The sequence below is a fragment of the Zingiber officinale genome, chromosome 3A, assembly GCF_018446385.1.
Source record: "Zingiber officinale cultivar Zhangliang chromosome 3A, Zo_v1.1, whole genome shotgun sequence".
Classification (NCBI taxonomy): Eukaryota; Viridiplantae; Streptophyta; class Magnoliopsida; order Zingiberales; family Zingiberaceae; genus Zingiber; species Zingiber officinale.
The window spans coordinates 164,646,979-164,672,039 of NC_055990.1; the positions used below are offsets into that span (position 1 = coordinate 164,646,979).

Here is a 25,061-nt window from a genome sequence, read left to right on the forward strand (position 1 = left end):
TATTTGTATATGTTATTTGCTACCGTTCACAACACTATTTTCTTCTCTTAAATTAAGCATTGAATTGAGCGTGGTAATATCGAGGGTCCCTTCTCTGACCCAATACTAATGCTCTTTATGTTGTAAAACAATATAGAGTCTTTGACAAGCCAGTAGCATAGTCATATTTTTAGCTTACCATATATGTTCTGAAAGAATAGGTACCTGAAACAGGAAGACAAGTAGAGTAGAAATCATACAAAGAACATTGATACAATTAAATTACTATGCGCTTGCAATAACAATAAACAGTAGTTAATGATGATTCCTAGAAGCAAACATATATGTGCAAACTCATCTTAATTTAATGGCAGAAGATCATACGAGTTCAGACCGGGCGACAACGTTCAACAGTACAAACAACAATTGAACTGGATAAACATATGTGATTTGGAAAACAAGAAACAGATCTGATCAAGGGGATAAGAAATATTATTATTTTTATTTTAAAAAATTATGCCTTTCACCCATCAAATTAACTTCCTGAATCAGTGAGTGAATCTTGGAAGGGAGTGGTCTACAAACCACTCGTGTCCTCTCCTTTCACAGATGACACATGCTTGTCATATTTGCACCGATTTCTCAGTCAATATCAACATCAACATCAGATACACAAATCAAACTCGAAATATTGATGAAAACTATCATTTATTTATTTATTTTAATTTCTTTTCTAAAAATAAATAATAAAGAAAGATCAGAAACCAGACTCCCTGGGTGGTGGAAGGAATGGGATCCACTGACCACTACTGTCCTCTCCGTCCTGAGATGACAAAAGGTTGTCATATTCCCGCCCTTTTCTTGGTCAACATCAATCAGCGTTGAGCCCTGCACAATCCCATGCACGCACGCAGTCCTGTGCGTCCCCTACGCCCTCGCTCTTCTCTGGCCATTTCATGCCCCAGTCATGGCTACTCCATCACCATGCCTGCCTGACTGCCTGCTCCATCAAAACATTCAATTGTAACTGTACTGAAACCCGGCTCACCCTGAATGCCCTAGGCTGACATCGCGCCCGCGTCGACGTTCTCGGCCCGCCGTTGACCTGCGGTGAGGCCCCAGGTGAAGGCGTGGCTTCCGTGTTCGATGTCGGGCCCGCGACTCCCGGTCAGACGACGGCGACTGCGAGTTCCATCTGGAACGCGGCAGGAGGAGGGACGGCCACGATTCGGTCGTCGACGCGGCCGAAGCCACGTGGGCCCCGCGATACCGGGATGGTCGGATGGGGACCCTCGAGATTCGCGCTCCACCCCTTCCTCCTCAGTCCTCGCGCGACAACCTCTGACCTCGCTGGAAATATTCAATACGAAGAGCGAGACACATGGTGTGGTGTGGTGCGGTGCGGTGAGGATTCTTCCTGTGTACCGCTCTGACGCCACCCTCCCTAATAATACCCTTCTCCTCTCCTCTTGCGCGCTGGGTCCCGCACTGAGATTGCAAGTAGGTGTGAAAATGGGTAAGCGTTCGCGAGGGCGGAGAAGAATAGGATCGTAAACTGCTGTCATGCACACGTGGATTCGAAGACGTGGGAGCCACGCTGTCTCGGATCCGGTCACCAGAGAAGCCTCCAGTTCATCCGTCCCCTGTCGAAGCAACACGTAGGTGCGCGATTCAACCTGAGTGGCGAGGAGAGGAGAGGGGAAGGATGAAACTGGGAGTTGGAAGGAGGAGAGGGTAAGGCCGAGAACGTGAAGAGAGCAAGGGAGTTAAAAGGAAAAAAACAAAGTTGAAATGAAATATAGTATAATATAACAATATGGGTATAACAAGGAGAGGTGGGGCCCATCCACCGCCTACTTCGCTGTCGAGATCACCATCACATTCACACCCATGCATTTCTTCCTCCTTTCCTTCCTTTGACTTGCTTCTAAAATCTAATCCTAACCCACCCTCGTCCTGCAACGTTATTGATCAACTCCACCCTTCCCACGCCTCCTCTCCAGGTCGCTGAACAAACAGCTAGCGTCGGAGCTAATTAAAACGATGGAGAAGGGGACGGTGAGCTTGCTTCCATTTTAGCAGCTTTTGAGAGCCATAAAGTGTACTGTTATCGTACAGAAGAGGAGGGAGGAAAAGGGGAGGGAGACAAGGCGCCGCCTTCCTTTTTCCCTTTTTAAGCTAATTTTTTCTCCCCACCGGCCGGCCCTCGTTTTCATTATTCTCTTAAGCCTCCCTGTTTGTTTCGCCACAGTAGTGTTCCATTTCCTGCGGTTGAATATTACGAGCTCGAGCAAGTCTCAATTTGGTTTACGACCTAAAGGAATCAAATTTAAAGAGTTCAGGAGTGCAAATTCATGGATCCAATCACACACCACCGTCCTCCTCCGTTTCATGCCCGGGACTTCCACCCTCTGCGCCATTTCCAGCACCTTCACCAGCAGCAACAGCAGCAGTTGAAGAGTGATCAGGAAGATCATAACGACGGCATCGGTGCGGGCCTCCAGCGCGGGAAAAAACGGGAGCGCGACGAGGGAATCAATGATGGGGGCAGCAATAACGACGGCAATAACAATGGCGGAAGCGATTCCAAGGAGCCTGTCCCCACCAACTCCGGAGGGGCAGGGGAAGGCGGGGGCGAGATCCTGCGCCGCCCGCGCGGGCGACCGGCTGGTTCCAAGAACAAGCCGAAGCCGCCAATCATCATCACACGCGACAGCCCCAACGCGCTGCGGTCTCACGTGATGGAGGTCGCAGGCGGGTGCGACGTGGTGGAGAGCGTTTCCGCGTTCGCGCATCGCCGGCAGAGGGGAGTCTGCATTCTGAGCGGGAGCGGGTCGGTGGTTAACGTGACGCTGCGGCACCCCGGGACGGCGGGCGTTGGGGCGGTGGTGAACCTGCACGGCCGGTTCGAGATCCTGTCGATGTCGGGGTCGTTTCTGCCGCCGCCAGCGCCGCTCGCGGCCAGCGGGCTGGCGATCTACCTGGCGGGCGGGCAGGGGCAGGTGGTGGGTGGCACCGTGGTGGGGGCGCTCATTGCGTCGGGGCCGGTGATCATAATGGCGGCGTCGTTCGGGAACGCGGCGTACGAGCGGCTACCGATGGAAGAGGAGGAAGCAGCGCTTCCGGCCTCCGGCGGCGTTAGGATGGGGTCCCCCAGCATGGTGGACCAATCGCCGCCGCCACACCAGCAGCAGTTGCTCGATCCCAGCGGGGCCAACCACGCGCTGCTCCACGGCCTGCCTCCGAATCTTCTCAACACCATGCAATTGCCGTCCGACACTTACGGCTGGGCCACCGGCAGCGGTGGCGGCGCCGACGGCAGTGCAGCTCGCGCGCCCTACTGATCGAGGAAAGTACATAACTCTCACTTGGTAATCAAATTAGCTCCTTGCTCAAATTTTCGGAGAACCAAGCCTGAATTAAGAAGGACGACAACGTACGCCAATCAAATTAAATACCTCATCGATCTGTTCAGGCTTAACTTGCTCTTCTGTTCTATTTCAAGCATGACTTAATCTTCTCTAGCTCTCTCGTTATTTGATATATATCTCGGTTTTGTCATTTGCGTGATCGCATAGGATCATAATGCTCGATCGTCTCTCTCTCGTTTTGGAAAATTAAGCCTCTTACAAACTATGAACCATTAAGGTTTAATTTTCGTCTACTACTCTTGGGAAGTCTTGTAGCTTAATAATTGTGTTTCACCCTCTTTTTAACATGATGCATTCATATGATCATCTGAGACAGCTTAAACCTGCTGTATACTTAGTTACATTGCATGATCTTGGTTAATATTTACAAATATGGTATTTTTGGAGTTACAACTGTTATCTTCCTTAGTTTTCATATATGCTTTCTAGCTAGTGATTGGCTTATGCATATTGAGCCTGCAATGGAATGAGGTGTGATGAGATCAGGAGAATGGGAGGAGGTGCAGTGACAGTGTGAATTAAGGAAGGCAGTAACTTAAGGAGGGGGAGCCGGGGAGGTGTATTGGCAACACGTGCAGTCTTCTCAAGTGGCTAGTTCCAAGACAGTTGACTACGTCCGATTTACTCGCATCTAATTTGATCTGGAATAACAAAAAATAGATAAACTAGATATCGTAGTAATAAGAAATATAATAAATTTGATATCGGGTGGTATTTCATAGTGGTAAATACATTTTCAACTTATAATATAATTTTAGATGTCGATCGGTGCTGAATTAGTTTTGAACTATCATTTTTACATTATGTTAAAAGATTAAATTCTTGATTAATAACTCAGTCGACAGGATAAAAGGAGATTAATTGGTGGCACATAAGTGTTATGTGGAGGTAGTAAAAATCGAAGCTCGCGCAGCTCAGAAATTTTAGCGAGTGGAAGTTAACGTTATTCAAGAAACTCTCCCGACTTTGGTTTATGAAAAAAATGAGGAAGTGCAAATTTATCTTAGTCAATAGGAAGTCGCCACTCAAGTAGCAGCTGATCTAATCCCAAAGCACAAAGCTCAGCTGATCACGTGTTTAACGCGCAATAATAATGTCTTCGTCTAGATGTCTCAGGAACTCAAGGGTATCTCGCCAACTATAAGGGAGCATGCGCTTCATGTCCGTCCAGATGCTCAACCGGTTAAATAAAAAAATGAGATTTTAGAGTCAAGTAGAACTAAATCATCCGAGTGGAGATGGGCAAGCTACATGAAGTCGGGCATATCCGTTAAGTATAATCCCCGAGCTAGTTAACAAACCTTGGTGTCTAAGCCTGGAAACTAGTGGTGAGTCTGGTGGATTTCAGAGATCTAAACAAGGCGTGCCCAAAAGATTACTATCCTCTGCCATGCATTGACCAGATGATAGACTCAATTTTCGGCTGCGAGTTGATATGCGTGTTAGATGTGTACCATGGCTACCATCAGGTCCCTTTGGTAAAAAAAAAGGCCAAGAAAATGTTAGTTTCCTCATTGCTAAAGGAACTTACTGTTATAATATTATATCGTTCGGACTAAATAATATAAGAACAATATACTAACGACTTATAAACAAGGTGTTCCGAAGGCAGATCGAAGAAACATGGAGATATACGTGGATGATATACTAATCAAGTCCCTTGGAACTATTGATTTATGCGTAGACATAGAAAAGATATGTCAAACTTGAGAAAGTATGGACTCAAGCAGAACTGCAATAAATACTTATTCGGGGTTAAGAGTGAATGCTTCTTTGGCTACATCATGGCAGGGTGAGGAACTGAAGTCAACTCGAACAAGGTGAAAACTCTCCAAGATATGACCCCACCACACAATTTGAAAGAGGCACAACGCGTGACTGAATGAATCATGACTTTATTTCAATTCATCTCAAAGTCATCTAATTGGAGTCTACCATTCTTCAAGATATTTCGCCAAGTCACTAAGTTTCAATGGGATGCGGAGTGTGATAATATGTTGGAGGAGCTTAAAATTTATTTGTCTACTTTACTTGTACTTGTAAAACCCACAATTGATGAGCCACTTTAGGTATACCTATCCACCAATGAAAGAATTGTCGGGTCAGTATTGGTACGACAGGACGACCAAGAGCAACAACCTGCATATTTTCTAAGCATTTAATAAAAGATGCTGAATGTCGCCACATCGCTCTCGATAAGTTAGCATATGGGTTAGTTTTGACCACTCGTATGTTACACCCTTAATTTCTCTCTCATCCTATAATTTATTAAATAACAATGCCCTAGGTCGAGTGCTCATCAACCCAGAGGCTTCAGAAAGATTGATCAAATCGACTACAAAACTAAGTGAATATGACATACAATATCAACCCCAATCAACTATCAAAGCTCAAGCCTTAATAGATTTTGTGTCAGAGATACAAAGCCCCAAGCCAGAAGAAACTTAAAGAATTTATGTAGATAGATTGTCCACTTAGTACGACAGTGGAGCGGAATCCTTATGATATCCCCATGTGAAGATAGAATGCAACTGTTCGTTTAGCTAGAGTATCGAGCCACCAATAATGAAGCGAAGTATGAGGCATTAATCGTTGGTCTGCATGCAACAAAGCATGTGGGGGCTTCCCGAGTCCTGATTTATTCATACTCTCAGTTAGCTGCTCAACAATTATCAGATAACTTTGAAATAAATAATGATCGATTAAGATCATATATAGAAGTGTTCGAGAAGTTAAAAGCAGAGTTTCAAGAAGTAGTGCTACAGAAAATTTCTCGATCGAAGAATCAGTATGCAGGCAAGTTTGACAAGTTGGCTAGTGTTGGATAGAACGCTATAAACGGGGGGGGGAATAGCGATCGTTTAAAAATGGTTATCGAGTCAAAGTACGCAGTGGAAAATAATAACGAAAACAAGGCTAACATACCAAGTTTTACTTGGTTCGAAGTCTTTGTCGACTCCTACTCTAAGTTCTGCATGTGAGAGTATTTTCATTGGGCAATCCACTAATAGTTAGCAAAAGAGTTACACAATAAGTACAAAAAATATAAAATAAAGTTACCGACAACAAGGAAAAATAAAAATCGAGTCGCAGGTTGTCGGAAAAGCTTCACAGCATCGTAGGAGCGTCTTTGGAGTAGCGCACAAGAAAACAGTTGCAAAAAGAAGTTGTGTCTTGTGCTTCTGGTGGAAGGCTGCTTATATAGGCAATTCTGGGCGCCTGGATCCCTTCTGAGTGTCTGGACTGTGACGTCAGTCATTCAATTAACGCACTCTAAGCTGATGATAAGATAGATTTTGGGCATTCCGATCACCCGGACGACTTTCGGGCGCTCAAATCCCTTCCGAGCGCCCGGACCAACTTTTCCAACAGTCTTTATTTCCTACAAAATGAAGTTAGTCTGAGACAATAAAATTTATATTACCCTGCAAAACAAGTGTTAGCAAAATTATAGTCAAAAGTAGTAATTAGATTCTGCCTCCTTGAGACCAAAATCTAGTCAAGATCTCAACTTAGATTTCCCAAAAGAATCTCAGTTGGATCGACGCTTATTGTTCCCTCAAACGGGGAATGCGTCTTCACCAAGGCACTCTCTTCTAGTGGTGAAGGCCTTTGGAAAAGAAAAATCTAGAGGTGAAAGGCTTTGGGGGTGCCCCTGTCGTCCCTTTTAAATTTTAAGTTTAATTTAAATTAAATTTTAAGTTTAAGTTTAATTTACTTTTTAAATTTTAAGTTTAATTTAATTTAATTTTTAATTTTTAAGTTTAAGTTTAATTTAATTTTTAAGTTTAAGTTTAATTTAATTTTTAAGTTTAAGTTTAATTTAATTTTAAGTTTTAATTTTATTTTAAATTTTAAGTTTAATTTAATTTTTAACTTTAAGTTAAATATAATTTTGAATTTAAGTTTAATTTAATTTTTAAGTTTTAAGTTTAATTTAATTTACTTTTTAATTTTAAGTTTAATTTAATTTTGAATTTAAGTTTAATTTAATTTTAAGTTTTAATTTAATTTTTAACTTTAAGTTTAATTTAATTTTAAGTTTAATTTTTAAATTTAAGTTTAATTTAATTTTAAATTTTAATTTATTTTAACTTTAAGTTATTTAATTTTAAATTTAAATTTTATTTTTAACTTTAAGTTTAATTAATTTTATGTTTTTATTTTCAACTTTAAGTTTAATTTAATTTTTAACTTTAAGTTTAATTTAATTTTTAATTTTACGTGTAATTTAATTTTAAGTTTTAATGTTATTTTTAACTTTAAGTTTAATTTAATTTTAAGTTTAAATTTAATTTTAATTTAATTTAATTTAATTTTTAAATTTAAAGTTTTTGTTTAAGTTAATTTTAAGTTTTAATTTTATTTTTAACTTTAAGTTTAATTTAATTTTTAATTTTACGTTTAATTTAATTTTAAGTTTAAGTTTAATTTAAAATTTTAATTTCTTAGTCATCTCACTCGATCTATGTTTTTAATAAGAAAATTCTATAATTTTGTGAGATGAGTTAAGTTCAATTTCTGAGTTTGATTTAATCTTGTGTTAGATTCAGGTTTAGCTTTGGATGCACTGAGCACGTCGACTCATTTTTCGTACCACTCTTCTCACACGCTACGTCTTTCATTCGACTTCTTGTGTTACTAATTCCCTGCATATTAAGACACTAGGCATAAAAAATTATAGAGTCAAACTTAACTCCGTTAATTATATCAAATCAATATGGACTACTTCATCAAATCTCTCCCTTTTTGATATAAATTAACTCAAGTTAAATTAGAATTAAAATAAATAAATAAATATTTAATTGCATATTTATAACAAGAAATATATTTACAATAAAAAAAATTAAATCTACCCTTAATATCTAATTTCTTGCTCTTTGAGTGATCATACAAAATATGTTAGGAAAAATATGAAAAAAGAGTTAGACAAATATTGAAAAATTTTCTACAGGTTTTAAATAGAGTATACAAAAACTTATTTATTTACTGAAAATAATTTTCAAAAGGAATAAGTTTTATTAATTAATCCACAATTTTAGAAAAAATAATTTAAAGTTTTAAAAGATCCTAAAATTTTTTGTCAATAACAATTATAAGTAATCAAAACATGATAAAAAATTTCATACACAAAATATTTTTATTTTAACCATAATAAATATTTTGAATAGATGAAATTATTTTCGTAACTAAATATTAAAAAATAGTTTTTGAGTCCTAAAAATTTGATTGATTTTGTCTACTAATTGAAAATACAAGGGTAATTTTTTTTTTGAAAAATCAAGTTCTTCAAAATTAATTTACAAAAAAATAAATTTTAAAATTTTATTTTTTTTAATTCAAAAATTATAAAAAATTAATTACTAGTGGAAAATTTTGAAAAAAAAATTACACTAATAACTAAGACAGTAGCACACTCAGGAGGTGGAATTCAATCTTACCGTTTGCCATGAACTCGGTTTACTTCTTTTTGTTCCACAAATGTTCTTCCTTTTCTTCTCTGTTCTTATCTCTAGACACTTCAAAATCATATTTATAGTTAGTAAAATGTCGAAATCAATTTGAAAGTATAGCTCCATTTTCCGCTTTCATAGTGTGAACTCCCCCTCAAATTTTGGTTGGTAGATGAAAGATCCAGCCATTTACTCATTGCTTCAGTTGGTGGTTAGTACTTCTAGAGTGAACATTGCTTTGATACTAATTGTAGATCTCAATAGTGTTAGGACCAAAAGTAGCTAGAGGGAGGGGGGTGAATAGCTCGTCGCGTGCTCGTTGCTCGGTGTTGCTTGTTTCTTCAAGAATGCGCAGCGGAAAATACAGAAACAAACACAAACACGCTAACACTAGGATTTTGCTTGGTATCCACCTCACAAGAGGTGACTAATCCAAGGATCCACACCAACGCACACACCCTCCACTATGAATAACACTCTCAATACAAGAAGAAGAAAGGGAAATACAAGTTAAGCAAAAGCTTACAAGATGTGCCGTAAAAACCCTAACCCTAACTTTTTCCTCTTGCAATAGATCCGCCTCTTGACTTGGAAAGCCTCCAAGAACCTTCAAGAACTGGCGATCACGTGCTTGTAGAGAGTTGTGGAGGAGCTAGAATGAATCTGAGAAGAGCTCGTAAAGAGATTACCGAAGACCACGCTCGCCTGCGGCTTTAAACCCGACGCAACGGTCGGATCCCGATCGATTCGAATGTTCCCAATCGATCGGGGAGGCTTTGGATCGATCCACGGATCGATCCAGAGCGCCTCTGTGCTCTGGAAACGCGCCTGGATCGATCCACGGATCGATCCAGCGCTTATCGCGCGAAGCAGCATCGTCCCGATCGATCGGCCGATCGATCGGGACCTCTGGATCGATCCACGGATCGATCCAGAAGCTTTATGTTCGCTGGGAAGAATCTAGATCGATCCACTGATCGATCCACCTGGATCGATCCACGGATCGATCCAAGACTTGGTTTTGCCCAAAACCAAGTTCCAAACCTCCCTAACCAACATCTGGTCAACCTTGACTGTTGGTACATCATGCCTCGCATCCGGTCACCCTTGACCTGCCAGACTCCCCACCAAGTGTCCGGTCAATCCCTTTGACCCACTTGACTTTTCTCGTCGTGCCAAGTATCCGGTCACTCCCATTGACCTACTTGGACTTCCACCAGATGTCCGGTCAACCTTGACCCATCCGGACTTCCTTCCTTGCCAAGTATCCATCAATCCTTTGACCTACTTGGACTTCCCAGACCGGATGTCCGATCATCCTTGATCCATCCGGATTTTCCCCTGGCTTCACTCACGTGGGCTTTCACCCAGCTTCACTCACTAGGGTTTTCCATCCGCCAGCTTCACTCACTAGGACTTTCACCGGCTTCACTCACCGGGACTTTCATTTTGCCTAACATCCCGGTTAGGACTTTCCCATCAAGTATCCATCAACCTTGACCTACTTGACTCTTCTTCAATCAATATCTTATTGTCAAACATCTAAACCCAAACCAAGACTCGGCTTGGTTACCCAGTCAACCTTGACCTGAGGGATATTACCAACAATCTCCCCTTTGATGTTTGACAATACCACAATAACACTTACAATCCCATATGTAAGTTAGGCTAATCCCATAGCCTCCTTCTTCATGCCACTAGGTAATGAAAGCATAAATTAAGCTCTTCATTCTCCCCTAAGAGGCAAACTCCCTCTAGGTAATGAAAGCCTAACTTACTCCCTTTCATGAGTCCTTTCATTCTCCCCATGACCTTCCCATAGGTAATGAAGGACTAAGCTTAACCATACATTCTCCCCTATTGGCACACATCAACCCATCGTTGGACACACATCAACCGATGCTCCAATTGGGCACACTTCAACAAATCCATTTGTTGAAGACTCTCCTCAAGAGTTGCTCATCGTTATTCACAACATCACTCGTATGATCAACACGATAATGAAGGTCCCATACCCTTCATTTATCCTTAACTTCTCCTCAATGTAGACAACTACCCAACCGTGAGCATTATCTACCACATGAGTGTCCACTTGAAATAATGAGGATATCCACTCCCCATTTCTCCCCATTTCAAGTTTAAATGCTCAACCTTGAGCAAGTTCACAACAGAAGGTTAACCACCTTCCAAGGTTCATGAAAAATAATTTTCATGTCTTTAAAGAGTCCCTCCCCCTAAAGACATGGTGGTAACTTCTGTCATTGCACCAACAATGACTTGGAATCCCTAAACCATTAGGAAACCCAAATGTGGAAGTTTTGAGGTTCAAATATTTAAAATTTGAAACAACCTCAACCTAAACTTCTACTTAGTCTTCGTTAACCAATCCATCCTTGTTTTCAACATGAAAACACCCTTTGTATGTATACAAATGTATTTAAGGGGTTTGGAATGGTTACCTAGACTCAAAGAGGTTCAAAGATGCTGAAATCAAGCCTTCCCAGCCAAAATCAGCAACTTGGATCGATTGGAGTTGGGTTCCAATCGATTGAACCTTTCTGAATCGATCCACTGATCGATTCAGACTCCTGGATCGATCGGCTGATCGATCCAGCGAGCTCTCTCGCGGGAATTGCCGTTGAATCGATCCATGGATCGATTCAGGAACTCCAATCGATCCATGGATCGATCGGAGCTCTGATAGTTGCTGAAATTCTATTTCAGTCAACTTCAGAAACCCCTAGAAAATTCTACAAAAATCTAAAAATTATGAAATTTCGTGTAGACATTATTTAGGGCATACTTAATCATGGAAAAATAGCTTTCTATGAAAATACATCATATTTTCAAAGATTGACACAAACTTGAAAACTTGCAAAAACTTTAGTGTTTTTCTTCAAGTTTGTGTCTAACTATTCAATGGTGATTACTATCAAAAGATAGCCTTCACCAAGGTTTTCCAAAAACATTTTAAAAACATTTTCAAAACCAATATCCCATCATGTTCCTTGGGCATAATGCACATGACTTGTACATTAGCTTTCCCAATGATGGGAAAACACATAACTATGTGTTTTGATGAACCTAAAACTCAAAAGAATGCACTAAATCAACATCTTGAGTTTTGTTCATCATCCTAACATCTCACTTGTATCTAATGTGCACTAAAACATATATAAGTCACCTTATAGTCTTTGTGAGATGTAGATTTTGGTTTTGCCCTATTCTAGGGATCATGCATATCTATCTAGGCATTTTAGAAATGTTAGACATCCACTTAGGATGTCACTTGTCAATAAGTGTCGTTAAATGCCATTCGTCCTTAATTACAAGGAATTAAACTTAATGCATGATTATGTTATGACATACATCAAAATAAAATAGCTTTCAAAAGAAAGATTTCTATAACTACATGATGTATGTATGGCATGACATGGTATTTTTGTATTTTTCATGATAAGTCATGAATGCAAAATCCAAATAAGATAAAATATGATGTCATGGCATATTATGAGCAAACAATCATGGCATGGTTTAGCATAAATAAAATATACCTAGATTACCTATCTAAGTATCGTTAATCTTAGCTAATCCTAAAACTTAAACCCTAGATTGCCCAAAGTGCTTCAAAAGAGTGCCAAAACCTAAATGGGCATTTCTAATTCTCTTGATTAATTTATGCCAATTGAAATTAAGCTTATCCTCAAATGTTGGCATATTCCATTTTTCCTCAAGAGTAATCACATAAATCAAGGCCCGGAGTGCCTTAAAATTTCTAAGAGAATACCAAAATCCCAACTTGGTATTTCTCTAGGTTTTCCCAATTTATGCCTTTTTAAGATAAAATCAATTTTCCACCATTAGGCACATTTTACTCTTTCAAGGAGTAAATAATAATTCCATTTCATTTTCAAAGGTTAACAAAAACCTTGAAAATGCTCCTTGAGTGTCAATTTCCTCAAAGTTGGGTTAACTACCCTTCTAATCGGAGTTGACACTCTCTAACCCATCTATGGGGTAGAGAAGATGCTCCTAGGAACCCAACACCTATTGGTGCTCCTTGGATGCTCTAGGTACTCACTAGGGATAACTTCCCTAGATACCTTCCTAGTGACCTTGTTGGGCTTCTTAGAAGCCTTGGTCACATTTTCTAGGTCAACTCTAGGGATAACCTCCCTTGTGACCTTGTTTGTGACTTTCTTAGACTTCTTAGAAGTCTTAGTCACATTTATTGCAAAAATACTCTTAGGGATGACTTCCCTAGTATTCTTGGCTTGACCACTAGACCTAGGGTTTGTTTAATAACTATATGGAACTCTATGGTAAGAGGGCACATCCTTCTTAGCCTTTGGTTTGTATCCCAAACCTCTATAGCCATTGGATGACTTTTGTACCCCTAAACCTAGGTTATGCTCATTTTGCCCTAATAGGATATTTTCCATCCTTTTTAGGGTCTTTTCCATTTTATCAAGTCTTGACCTCAAGACTTGATTTTCCATCACTAAGTCCTTAGTTTTTGGTTTTCCATTAAGTTCATGAGCATTTTTGTTTCTAGGCTTGTATCTTACATCTTTAGAGTTATCGCCTAGGTTTTTACCTACATTCCTAGCCTTAGGGATAGTAGTTTTGGCATGTAGGGCCACATGCTTTTCCTTAAAGCCCTCATGCTTCCTATTCTTATGGTAAATCGCATTAAAATGATAAAAGTTAGAACCATCATGCTTTTTACCATAATGTAAAGGGGTAGGCTCAATAAATGTTACCTTCTTCTTTACCTTGGAGGCTCCCCCTTGCCTAGTGCCTCCTTGAGCCTTGACCACCTTCTTCCCCTTGGGGCATTGACTTCGGTAATGCCCCTTTTGATTGCAAGAGAAGCATATAATATGCTCCTTGCTCTTCTTTGTGTTGGGAATGATCTCCTTGGGCTTCGCCTTGCCCTTTTGTGCCACTTGGCCCTTCTTCTTGGCCAATTTAGGACACTTGCTCTTATAGTGCCCATGTTCCCTACACTCAAAACATATTATATGATTTTTATTATTAATTGAAATGTTTATACCTCTGCTTGCAGGGGTGGCATCTTTTTCTTTGGATCCGTAGGTAGAAGCTTCCTCTTGATCGGACCTTGATTCTCCTCCATTTGATTTTTCTTGACTTTTGGAGGTAGAAGCTTCTTCCTCCTCTTCTTCTCTTGACCCGGATGTAGAAGCTTCTTCTTCTTCTTGCTCCGGTGTCACCAAGGATTGCTCCCCCTCAATCCTAGAGGTGGAGGCTTCATCATCTTGAATGTGAAACAAGGAGTATGCTCCCTCCTTGTTCCCTTCGGTGCATTCCCTTGAGGATGAAGCTTCTTGGATTTCCTCTTCTTCGGAGGTTGAGCATCTCTCAACCTCGGAGTCCTCCTCTTGGTCTTGCTCCAAAGAGTCACCCTCTCTGGATTCTTCATTATCTTGTACAGTGGAGGGGATCTCTTCATGAAGCTTAGCCAATTTGCTCCAAAGTTCCTTTGCATCTTCAAATTCTCCAATTTTGCAAAGAATGGTGCTTGGCAATAAATTGACCAAAAGCTTGGTCACATTGTCATTTGCCTCGCACCTTTGGACTTGCTCCGGGCTCCATTTGCTTTTCTTTAGAACTTTGCCCTTTGAATTTCTTGGAGCCTTGAAACCTTCCATTAGAGCAAACCATTGCTCTATCTCCATCATCAAGAAATTTTCAATTCTTGATCTCCAAGAATCGAAGCTTGCCGATGTGTATGGTGGAGCCACCCTTGTGTCAAATCCAAGTCCATCTTGGAATTGCATCTTGAAGTTGAGCTTGATAAAATCTTGAACTTGAAGAATTTGCTCCAACTTCTTCACCCTCTAGCTTTTCTTGTTATGCTTGACCCTTCCGGCGATGATTCCGGTGAAGAGCAACCTGGCTCTGATACCACTTGTTAGGACCAAAAGTAGCTAGAGGGAGGGGGGTGAATAGCTCGTCGCGTGCTCGTTGCTCGGTGTTGCTTGTTTCTTCAAGAATGCGCAGCGGAAAATACAGAAACAAACACAAACACGCTAACACTAGGATTTTACTTGGTATCCACCTCACAAGAGGTGACTAATCCAAGGATCCACACCAACGCACACACCCTCCACTATGAATAACACTCTCAATACAAGAAGAAGAAAGGGAAATACAAGTTAAGCAAAAGCTTACAAGATGTGCCGTAAAAACCCTAACCCTAACTTCTTCCTCTTGCAATAGATCCGCCTCTTGACTTGGAAAGCCTCCAAGAACCTTCAAGAACTGGCGATCACGTGCTTGTAGAGAGCTGTGGAGGAGCTGGAATGAATCTGAGAAGAGCTCGTAAAGAGATTACCGAAGACCACGCTCGCCTGCGGCTTTAAACCCGACGCAACGGTCGGATCCCGATCGATTCGAATGTTCCCAATCGATCGGGGAGGCTTTGGATCGATCCACGGATCGATCCAGAGCGCCTCTGTGCTCTGGAAACGCGCCTGGATCGATCCACGGATCGATCCAGCGCTTATCGCGCGAAGCAGCATCGTCCCGATCGATCGGCCGATCGATCGGGACCTCTGGATCGATCCACGGATCGATCCAGAAGCTTTCTGTTCGCTGGGAAGAATCTAGATCGATCCACTGATCGATCCACATCCTGGATCGATCCACGGATCGATCCAGCACTTGGTTTTTGCCCAAAACCAAGTTCCAAACCTCCCTAACCAACATCCGGTCAACCTTGACCTGTTGGTACATCATGCCTCGCATCTGGTCACTCCCTTGACCTGCCAGGACTCCCCACCAAGTGTCCGGTCAATCCCTTTGACCCACTTGGACTTTTACTCGTCGTGCCAAGTATCCGGTCACTCCATTGACCTACTTGGACTTCCACCAGATGTCTGGTCAACCTTGACCCATCTGGACTTCCTTCCTTGCCAAGTATCCAGTCAATCCTTTGACCTACTTGGACTTCCCAGCACCAGATGTCCGATCATCCTTGATCCATCTGGATTTTCCCTTGCCTGGCTTCACTCACCAGGGCTTTCACCTAGCTTCACTCACTAGGGTTTTCCATCTGCCTAGCTTCACTCACTAGGACTTTCACCTGGCTTCACTCACCAGGACTTTCATTTTGCCTAACATCCCAGTTAGGACTTCCCAGTCAAGTATCCAGTCAACCTTGACCTACTTGACTCTTCTTCAATCAATATCTTATTGTCAAACATCTAAACCCAAACCAAGACTCAGCTTGGTTACCCAGGTCAACCTTGACCTGAGGGATATTGCACCAACAAATAGGTCGGCTAGAAGGGGGGGGGTGAATAATCTACAATTTAAAATTAAACTCTCTTGCTATTGAACTTAGTAAGGACATAATATTAATTATAATAAATGTTGATCCGGTGGTAAGGACAGGGGACCCTCGTTGGCTGGAGGTCAACGACACGTGGAGGTCAATGGTCAAGAGGGTCAACCCCAGGGTCAGGCCGAACGGATAGATGTCATGCCGAGCGGACTGGCGGGCCAACCAAGCATCTGGCCGACCCGACATCCGACAAGGGTTTCCCGGATAGGACGAGAGACAGCCCGACCAGGGGTCGGGTTTTCGATGCTCAAGGTAAAACAGTCTATGGTCAGGCGAACAGGCCGCTCGGCCGAGTCGTAGAACAATAAGGCGCAATTCCATCCGAGCACATGAGCAGGGCTTCCCCGCCCTGGCTGAGGTATGTGCATTCCCGGAAGCCATGAGCGTCGAGCTGCTGGTCCGCTCGGTCCGCGAGCAGATAAGAGCGCTAAGAGACAAAAAGGACAGCTGGTAACTTCATCCTCGAGACACCTGCCGCAGACAAACAGCACGGTCGGCGGCCGAAGAGGACACAGTATCGTACGGTGGAAGTTTCCACCGTCATATCCGGGATATGCTCAGACGATTGCGGAATGACGTCAGACATGCTTTTCTGACACAACCCTACTGAGGTATGTTTGGGGAAGCGTGCACGCATTGAGAAGCGTGCTCGCGCGTCCCGGAGTCCTATATAAGGACCCCCAGACTTCGACGAAGGTATGCAATCTTGATTACTGTAGCCACAGTAGTGTTACTTCGTTTCTCCTCTTCGCTGCTTGACTTGAGCGTTGGAGGGTCGTCACCGGGAGACCCCTCCCGGCACGGCTTCTTTGCAGGTCCACCGGAGATCCACATCACTAGTCGGAGACAGCGGAGAGCGCCACGTCCCCAGCGTCCATCGACTCAGCGCTCGGATATGATCAAGTGCATAGAAGTAAAGTAAGAGAAAACTTTGAGTTTACTTAATTTATATCTGGAGAGATTGCTAATCCAAGGTGTTGAAAGCTCCACTAAGATCTCCCTTAAGAAAGGCAGAGTAACCTCTTACAAACATTGAACACTTAGAACGAAGTACAGAAATGAAATACAGAGTGTGTTATACAACTTCAAGGACCAGAGTTCTATTTATAGCTCATTGGTTGAAGTTAGTTGTTGCCTAATGTGGAACCTCCCGGGTATCTAGGCCCGGTCCGAGCACCTAAATGTGCTCGACTCGAACCACTCTGTAACAACTTATTTTCTAGAAGTTATCGCTTCCTGGGCACCTAGACCCAATTCGGGCGCTTAGAGTTTGTTAACGTGGACTCCAGTGGTGATCCTTACTGCAATGACTCACTGATCTGGCCAAGATTGCTTCGGACGCCTGGGGTCCATGCACCTGGACCTGGTCCGAGCACCTGAACTCGGTCAACTTCTAGGTTGATTGATTTTTCGTTTGGTCACTTGGGTGATTCTCCGACCATCTAGAGTTGATCTCACTCGAACCCAACTTTAAAATTCTCCTTGAGCAGTATTCCTCCCTGACTTCTCATCTCTCGAAAGCGCCGCACATGTCCTTCTCGTCTGTCGATGTACTCTTCCACAACTCCTCATCTTTCGGATGCATTGAACCCGCTGACTTGCTTTCCATGTCACCCTTCTCACTCACTGCGCCTTCCATAAACTTCTTGTGTTCCTAAGTTCCTGCACATTTAGACACAATGCATCAAAAATCACAAAGCATAACCTAACTTGATTGATCACATTAAAATCAATTCGGGGTACTTACATTTTGATGTCGGGCAGGTGGCTAGGAGTGAATTACAATCAATTTGCCAAGTATAAATATGATTGCCGATCAAGCGGCTAGATACTATAGAGCCAAACAAGTAGGAACATCAAGAGGGTGACTGAGTACCATTCCTATAAAGGTGCGTGGGATCATGCTCATAATTTGTTGAGAAATGGTCCTTTGGCTTATAAGCGTGAACGCCTGAGATAAACATATGACCATATATTCATTGAGCATAAAAAACTCTACTTATAACTTGGCCCTAAGGCATAGTTTGAGACTTGATCTTACCAGACGGTCGTTGGGCATGGGGATCCCCACTTATAACTTAGCCCTAAGGCACAAGAGTCTAGGACTTATATCAAATCGGATGGTTATTGGCTATGAGAAACTCCACTTATAACTTGGCCTTAGGGTACAAGAGTCTGGGACTTGATCTGATCGAACGGTCGTTAGATACAGGGAATCCTGCTTATAACTTTGCCCTAAGGCACAAGAGTCTGGACTTTATATTTGACTGGATGGTCATTAGGCACGGGGAATCTCACTTATAACTTGGCCCTGAGGCACAAAAGTCAAACATTTATATTTGAACAGATAATCGTTGGGCATGAGGAACCACGCTTATAACTTGACCATAAGGCACAAGAGTTTGAGACTTTAAATCCGACTAGATGATCATTGAGTATGAGAAACTTCACTTATAACTTGACCTTAAGGCACAAGAGTTTAGGATTTGATTCAATCAGACAATTGTTGGGCACGAGAATCCTCACTTATAACTTGACCCTAAAGCATAAGAGTTTGTAACTTTATATTCGATCAGATGATCGTTGGGCATGGGGAATCCTACTTATAACTTGACCCTAAGGTACAAGAGTCTAGAATTTATATCCGACAGAATGGTCATTGGATATAGGGAACCCTGCTTATAATTTAGCCCTAAGGCATAAGAGTTTGGGACTTATATCCGATCGAACAGTCGTCGGGCACGGAGAACCTCGCTTATAACTTGGCCCTAAGGCACAAGAGTCTAGAGTTTATATCCGACCGAATGGTCATTGGGTACAGGGAACTTCACTTTTAACTTGGCCCTAAGGCACAAGAGTCTGGAATTTATATCCAATTGGATGATTGTTGGGCACGGGGAACCTCCCTTATAACTTGGCCCTAAGGCATAAGAGTTTGGAATGTATATCCGACTGGATGATTGTTGGACATGGAGAACCCTGCTTATAACTTGACCTTAAGGCACAAGAGTCTAGGACTTATATTCGACTAGATGATCATTGGGCACAGGAAATTCCACTTATGATTTGGTCCTAAAGCAATATCTGACTGGATGGTCGTTGGGTACGAGGAATCCCACTTATAACTTAGCCCTATGGCACAAGAGTATGGAATTTATGTCTCACTGAATAGTTTTTGGGCATGGGGAACCCCCTTTATAACTTGTCCCTAAGGCATAATAGTCTGAACTTTATATCCGACCAGATGGTTGTTGGGCACAGGAAACCCCACTTATAACTTTGCTCTAAAGCATAAGAATTTGGGATTTGATCCGGCTGGACGATCATTAAACATGGAGAATCCCACTTATAACTTGACCCTAAAACATAAGATATAGAGTCTGAGACTTTATATCCGACCAAACAGTCGTTGAGTAAAGAAAACCCCGTTTATAACTTAGCCCTAAGACACCAGAGTCTAAGACAGTTTCTATTTGGGTGAAGCTTACTTGCATTCTCATTAAACACAAATACTCAACAAGATATACATGTAGTACAAGCATACCCTTAAGTTCGATAGGGCTGAAGATGGTTGACGCTCCACTGTCTATCTAGATTTTTTCCATTGGTGTCTTAAAGATAATAAGCACTTGAAGTGCACTTTTGTATAACTTCATATGGTTAACCCCATTGAGGTTCCAACTTGTTAACATCTTCTACTTGTCTGATTCTCTTTTATACCAAATCATCAACTTGAAAGAATTTGGGGATAATCCTCTGATTGTAATTCTGTCTCATCCTTTGATGATATGTTATCAGCAAACAATTGCTTTTTCTCTTCTTTGGTCGATCGGATCTAGTTCCACGAGATGCCGATCGAAGTTGTCTTCCGCACACAGTCGTTGCCAATTCGACTCTTGGCCAACCTTTACTAGGACCACCATCTTTCCCCCATAAACGAGATGGAAAGGGGTTATACCTGAACTTTTACGAGGAGTAGTGCGATAAGACCATAGAACACTGGGAAGCTCGTCTACCCAACTTTCTCTCACGTGATTCAACTTGACTTTAATGCCTCTAATGATCTCCCTATTGGTAACTTCCGCCTGGGCGTTGCTTTGAAAATATGCTACAGAAGTAAAAGCTTGTAAAATACTATAGCTCGAGTACCACTCTTGAATCCTCAACCCTTGAAATTATCTTTCATTATCTAAAATTAGTTTATAAGGGATTCTGTACCAACAGAGGATATTTTGTCATAAAAAATTTGATAATCATCTTCTCTTTAATTTTCGTTAAGGCTTCCGCTTCCACCTACTTAAAAAAAAAAAGATAGATCCGCTACCTTAGCGACCCCCCTAGTGTCGGCCCGCTTCCACCTACTTAAATAAACAATCTATGGTGACCAGCAAGAATCTCTTTTGCGCTAGCACCATTGGGAATAGCCCTACGATATCCATCCCTTATTGGTTAAAAGGGAAAGAAACGATTGAAATCTTCAAAAGCTCTATAGGATGATGTGGAATGCTTTAATGTTTTTGACATGATAAGCAAATAGTCATAAGCTTTGCCAAGTCAGCCTGTTGAGCAGGCCAAAAATATTCGGCTAATAAAATCTTATGAGCAAGTGACCAACCTCCAGCATGGCTCTCGCAGGAATCTTGATGAACCTACTTCTGATTGGACTTGGGAAGCTAGGCCCCTCAAATGTCCGATCAAAACCATCCGACTAATGTTGTAGAGGGAATCGTCTTATGTGCTCATCGGGGGACTAGGAATGCTCAGCTACATATGTTGGGTATTGTGGTCGTTTCAAATATCCGCTCAACTTCATCCGATCGGGCTCCAGGGAACCACTCCCGAACTCCTTCTGAGGATGACTTGTTCCTGCGATTGGATTTCACTAGCTCGAAATCCGGATGCTTAAGTTGACTTTTTTTCAACTTTGAACTCTATATTAACTAGTAAACCTGACTTTACTATCCACTCAGGGTTGTCGTATCATCATCAAAATAATTTTTGTAGTTACAAAGATAATTTTACTTTTCTCCTTAGTCATCTAGATTTAACACATGTTTATAAATGAACAGAAGTAGGCGCAAGTTGATTTACAATATTTTTCACCAAACCTAACTTTTTTAAAATACGAGGAAGCCTTAATTCTACTTAGACGACTAATCTTGCCTCTCGTTAGTGTCAATTTTATGGGCACAAGTTGATTTGTGACATTGATCAGTATAGCAATTATTCTGTAGATTGACGAAAAAGAAAAATTGAGAAGAAGGTAGGTAAGAAGAGAATTTGAACAAACTAAGGAGGAAAATTCATCATTTGCTAAAAAGAAAAATATTATTATTAATTGAGGGATGCTTCCTCATACAATTAAATAGGGGTTTATATATTCTAGATCCTAAGAAAAAGAAAGAAAAGAAATTCCAATATATAGATCTCAATTTCAATTTTGTAGTAAAAGAAAAGAGATTTTTTGAAAAAAAAATCTCTATGTAGAAATTAAAATTAATAAAACATAATGCTATTTTTTTAAAAAATTATGATCAATAATTACTAGAAATATCAAAAATATCCTAAATACCATAAAAATAAAAATTACTAAAAATAATAGCACTACTAGAAAATTAGGCTTTAGACAAATATTTTAAGACAGTGACAAAATTCATCTCAAATACTAAGCAATTAAGACAGTAATAATAGATGTCTCAAAATTTGACATGGAGACATTAAATTTAAGACAGTATTCACGACCAATTTCATCTAAATAAGACACTTAATAAAGATGGTTAAACATATAAGGTTATGTTTGGTAGGATGTAATTCACCTTGTAATGTAATATAGATTACATTACAAAATTGATTACTTGTTTGGTACAGTTTTAAAAAAGGTAGATCCGCTACCTTAGCGGCCCCCCTAGTGCCAATTGTTTGGTACAGTTTTAAAGCTGTAATGTAATGTAATCTGAATTACAAAAGGTAATGAAGTTTTGTAATCTGAATTAAAAAGTAAACACCATGTAATCCGATTACATTACGAAGTCACTGTTTAACGAAAATTTAAATACCAAATATACCCTTAGTTTCTCTCTCTTCATTCTTTTCCATCATATTTTCTCTCTCCTCATCTGCTCTCATTATGCTCTCTCCTATTATACTCTATTTGCTCATGTTTTTTCTCATCACACTTTCCCTTTCTTTATTCTTTCCTATTATATTTTCTCTCTCATCATACATTCTCTCTCATCATATTTTTCTCTGACATTCAACTTTCTTTTTAAATCTATGTTTTTCTCTTATTTTCCTCTAAGGTTAAAAAAGGAAATTTTGATTTATTCCGATAGAAAATATTCAACTAGCCAAATATTATTTTTAAAAGTGATATCAATGCTCATACTCATTGTCATTCTATAATACTATGATTCTTATTTCCATTCCGATTCTTAAGAAAGAACCAAACACCACCTAATTTCTATTAACATCCTTATCTTCTCGTCTCGTGTTCTCACGCGCCTAAACCCTAAACCACCGTCGCTGCTACCACCACTGTTGTAGCTGCTTTCGCAGCTTCCACAGTCATCGCTGCTGCTGCCTTCATTTTCTCTGGAAACTTATGGCTATGCACCTTATTATGCTCTTTTTCCACCACCTATGCCACCTCACAGTTTTGATCCCGCACAGAGCTAGCCTTGGAAATGTACCATGGGATGTCTCCTCTGTAGAACAAATGACAACGCATGGCTTAAATGCGGAATATGAGAAGTTAATGTCAAAGTTGATCAAGTGATGCTGAAATTTATAAAGGTAGCTTACCGACCTCTTGAATTTTGTTTATAGTGTAGGTAGCTTCAATCACACTTCTCTAACACATTGATCTACACTATAAAACATACATCAAAGATTTTTTCTTACATTTTGGATACCAGTAAATTTCTCGAGCATTCTAAACGAGACTGCCATTTATTGTTTGCATATTGATTCCTTGAGAACATTAATAGCTTTTTCATGGGACACCTTGAAACATTATCCATATCATTAGGAATGATCCAATAAGCACATAGAGATAAATCAACACTATCAGAATATCTCATTGTTATTTGAATAAAAATGATGGAAGAACTAGAAAGTTGATTATAATTATTGGAATTGTTCTTTTATGCATCAAAATGTATGTATCTTTGGAAATATATTATTAGATTGAAGCAATATTATTATCAGTGGTACCTATTGAGGATCAAACATCCGAGTTGAGACAGAAGATTTTCAAGAGTTTTATGGGAAATGAAAGTCATGGTAATGTTTGCACTATGAGTTTAGGTACTAGTCCTTCTGATATGTATACTCACCTCTTGTTATCCAATGAACATTCAAATAAGTTAATCAAAATGACTACGGAGAAAGCTATATCAGAGTGTATGAAAGTAGTGACTTCTATTCTAAATCAAATGAAATCCCAAATAGATACACTTCAATCAAAGTTAGAGAATCATGAATCCCTATTGACTCATCTTCGTATGAAATCTAGTGAATTTAATAATCAAAAGGTATCTTGACTTTATTTAAATAACTGACTTTTATGATCATTTTTGATAGTTTGTGATACGTTTACTATTTTTTATTTAGGTTGCAAATAATACTATTTCACATGTATAAGGATTGGGTAACCAATAGGGACATTGGTAGTTATTTTTATAAGATTTTTTTTTAGTTTTATTAACAATTTTGGCGATGTAGTGTACATATTTTTATGTTGTAGATAAATCTACTTTACATGTGCAACAATTTGAAAGGCATAAAGATATTGGCAAACACCTGAACTATCAATTCTTATTACGAGATGAAGAGGTTTGTTTAACTTGGGGTTGTTTGTGTTGTTTATATACATAGTTGCAAGAAAGAGGGTTATGCGTTAGATGATGAGATTTCTTATTGAAAACTTTTATTTATTAATTTTTCTGAATAGTATATATGTTTAGACATGTAATCTCAACTTGGGGATGCTTGTGGTGTTTAAACATTAATTTAACATGGGGTTGTTTGTGTTATTTATATACATAGTTGCAAGAAAAAAGATTGTGTTAGATGATGAGATTTCTTATTGAAAAGTTCTATTTATTGATTTTCCTAAACATTATATGTTATAAATCATACTTACCTCTAATAAGAATTTTTTTTTAATGTTTAGGTTTTTGATAAAAAGGATTATAGAAGTTATCTTTAGATCATGAGGAGTTGTTCTTTAGGCTTTCTCTTATGTTATTTTCGTGCGAATAATAGTTTTTTTCTATGGATATGTAAATATCTTTATTATTGGATGAATGTTGGCATGAAATCTACGTACCTACTTGTAAGTTGAAATATATTAGAATTTTATATTATGTATATTACTTTTAACTTATAAAGAGAAAGTGTTTCCTTTTATTTTGAAATGACAATTCAATAAATCTGATCTAGATTAATTTGTATAGTAAATTTTCTTTTAAGATTATTAATTTTTGTCATAAATGGTGCATTTAACAAGTCAAAATATTAAGGACTGAAATTAGCGTATTCACTTATATTTGAAATGGCACATTACTATCTCAATTTAATGTCTCTAGTTTTTTCACAAGATAAGACATGTCATTTGAGACAAAAAAAAATAATTGTCTTAAATACTTTTGAGATAATTGAACAATCGTCTCATCACCGTCTTAAATAACATTTGAGACAGGACAATTGTCTCGATAATTTTTTGAGATGATTGTATTGGGGATAGCTACATTACCGTCTCATCACTGTTTAAAAAATATTTTGAGACACTAAGTTTATAATTTAAGACATATTTTGTTGTCTTAAAAA

The 25,061-nt window shown here is 39.8% G+C and overlaps 1 protein-coding gene across 1 annotated transcript; it reads left to right on the forward strand.

Annotated features, from left to right (window-relative positions):
* The first annotated feature begins 1,887 nt into the window (after positions 1 to 1,887).
* Positions 1,888 to 3,643, forward strand: LOC122053366 (AT-hook motif nuclear-localized protein 22-like). Its single transcript, XM_042615388.1, has one exon. The coding sequence runs from the start codon at positions 2,334 to 2,336 to the stop codon at positions 3,321 to 3,323; it is 990 nt and encodes a 329-aa protein (XP_042471322.1). The 5' UTR covers positions 1,888 to 2,333; the 3' UTR covers positions 3,324 to 3,643.
* Positions 3,644 to 25,061: the final 21,418 nt, after the last annotated feature.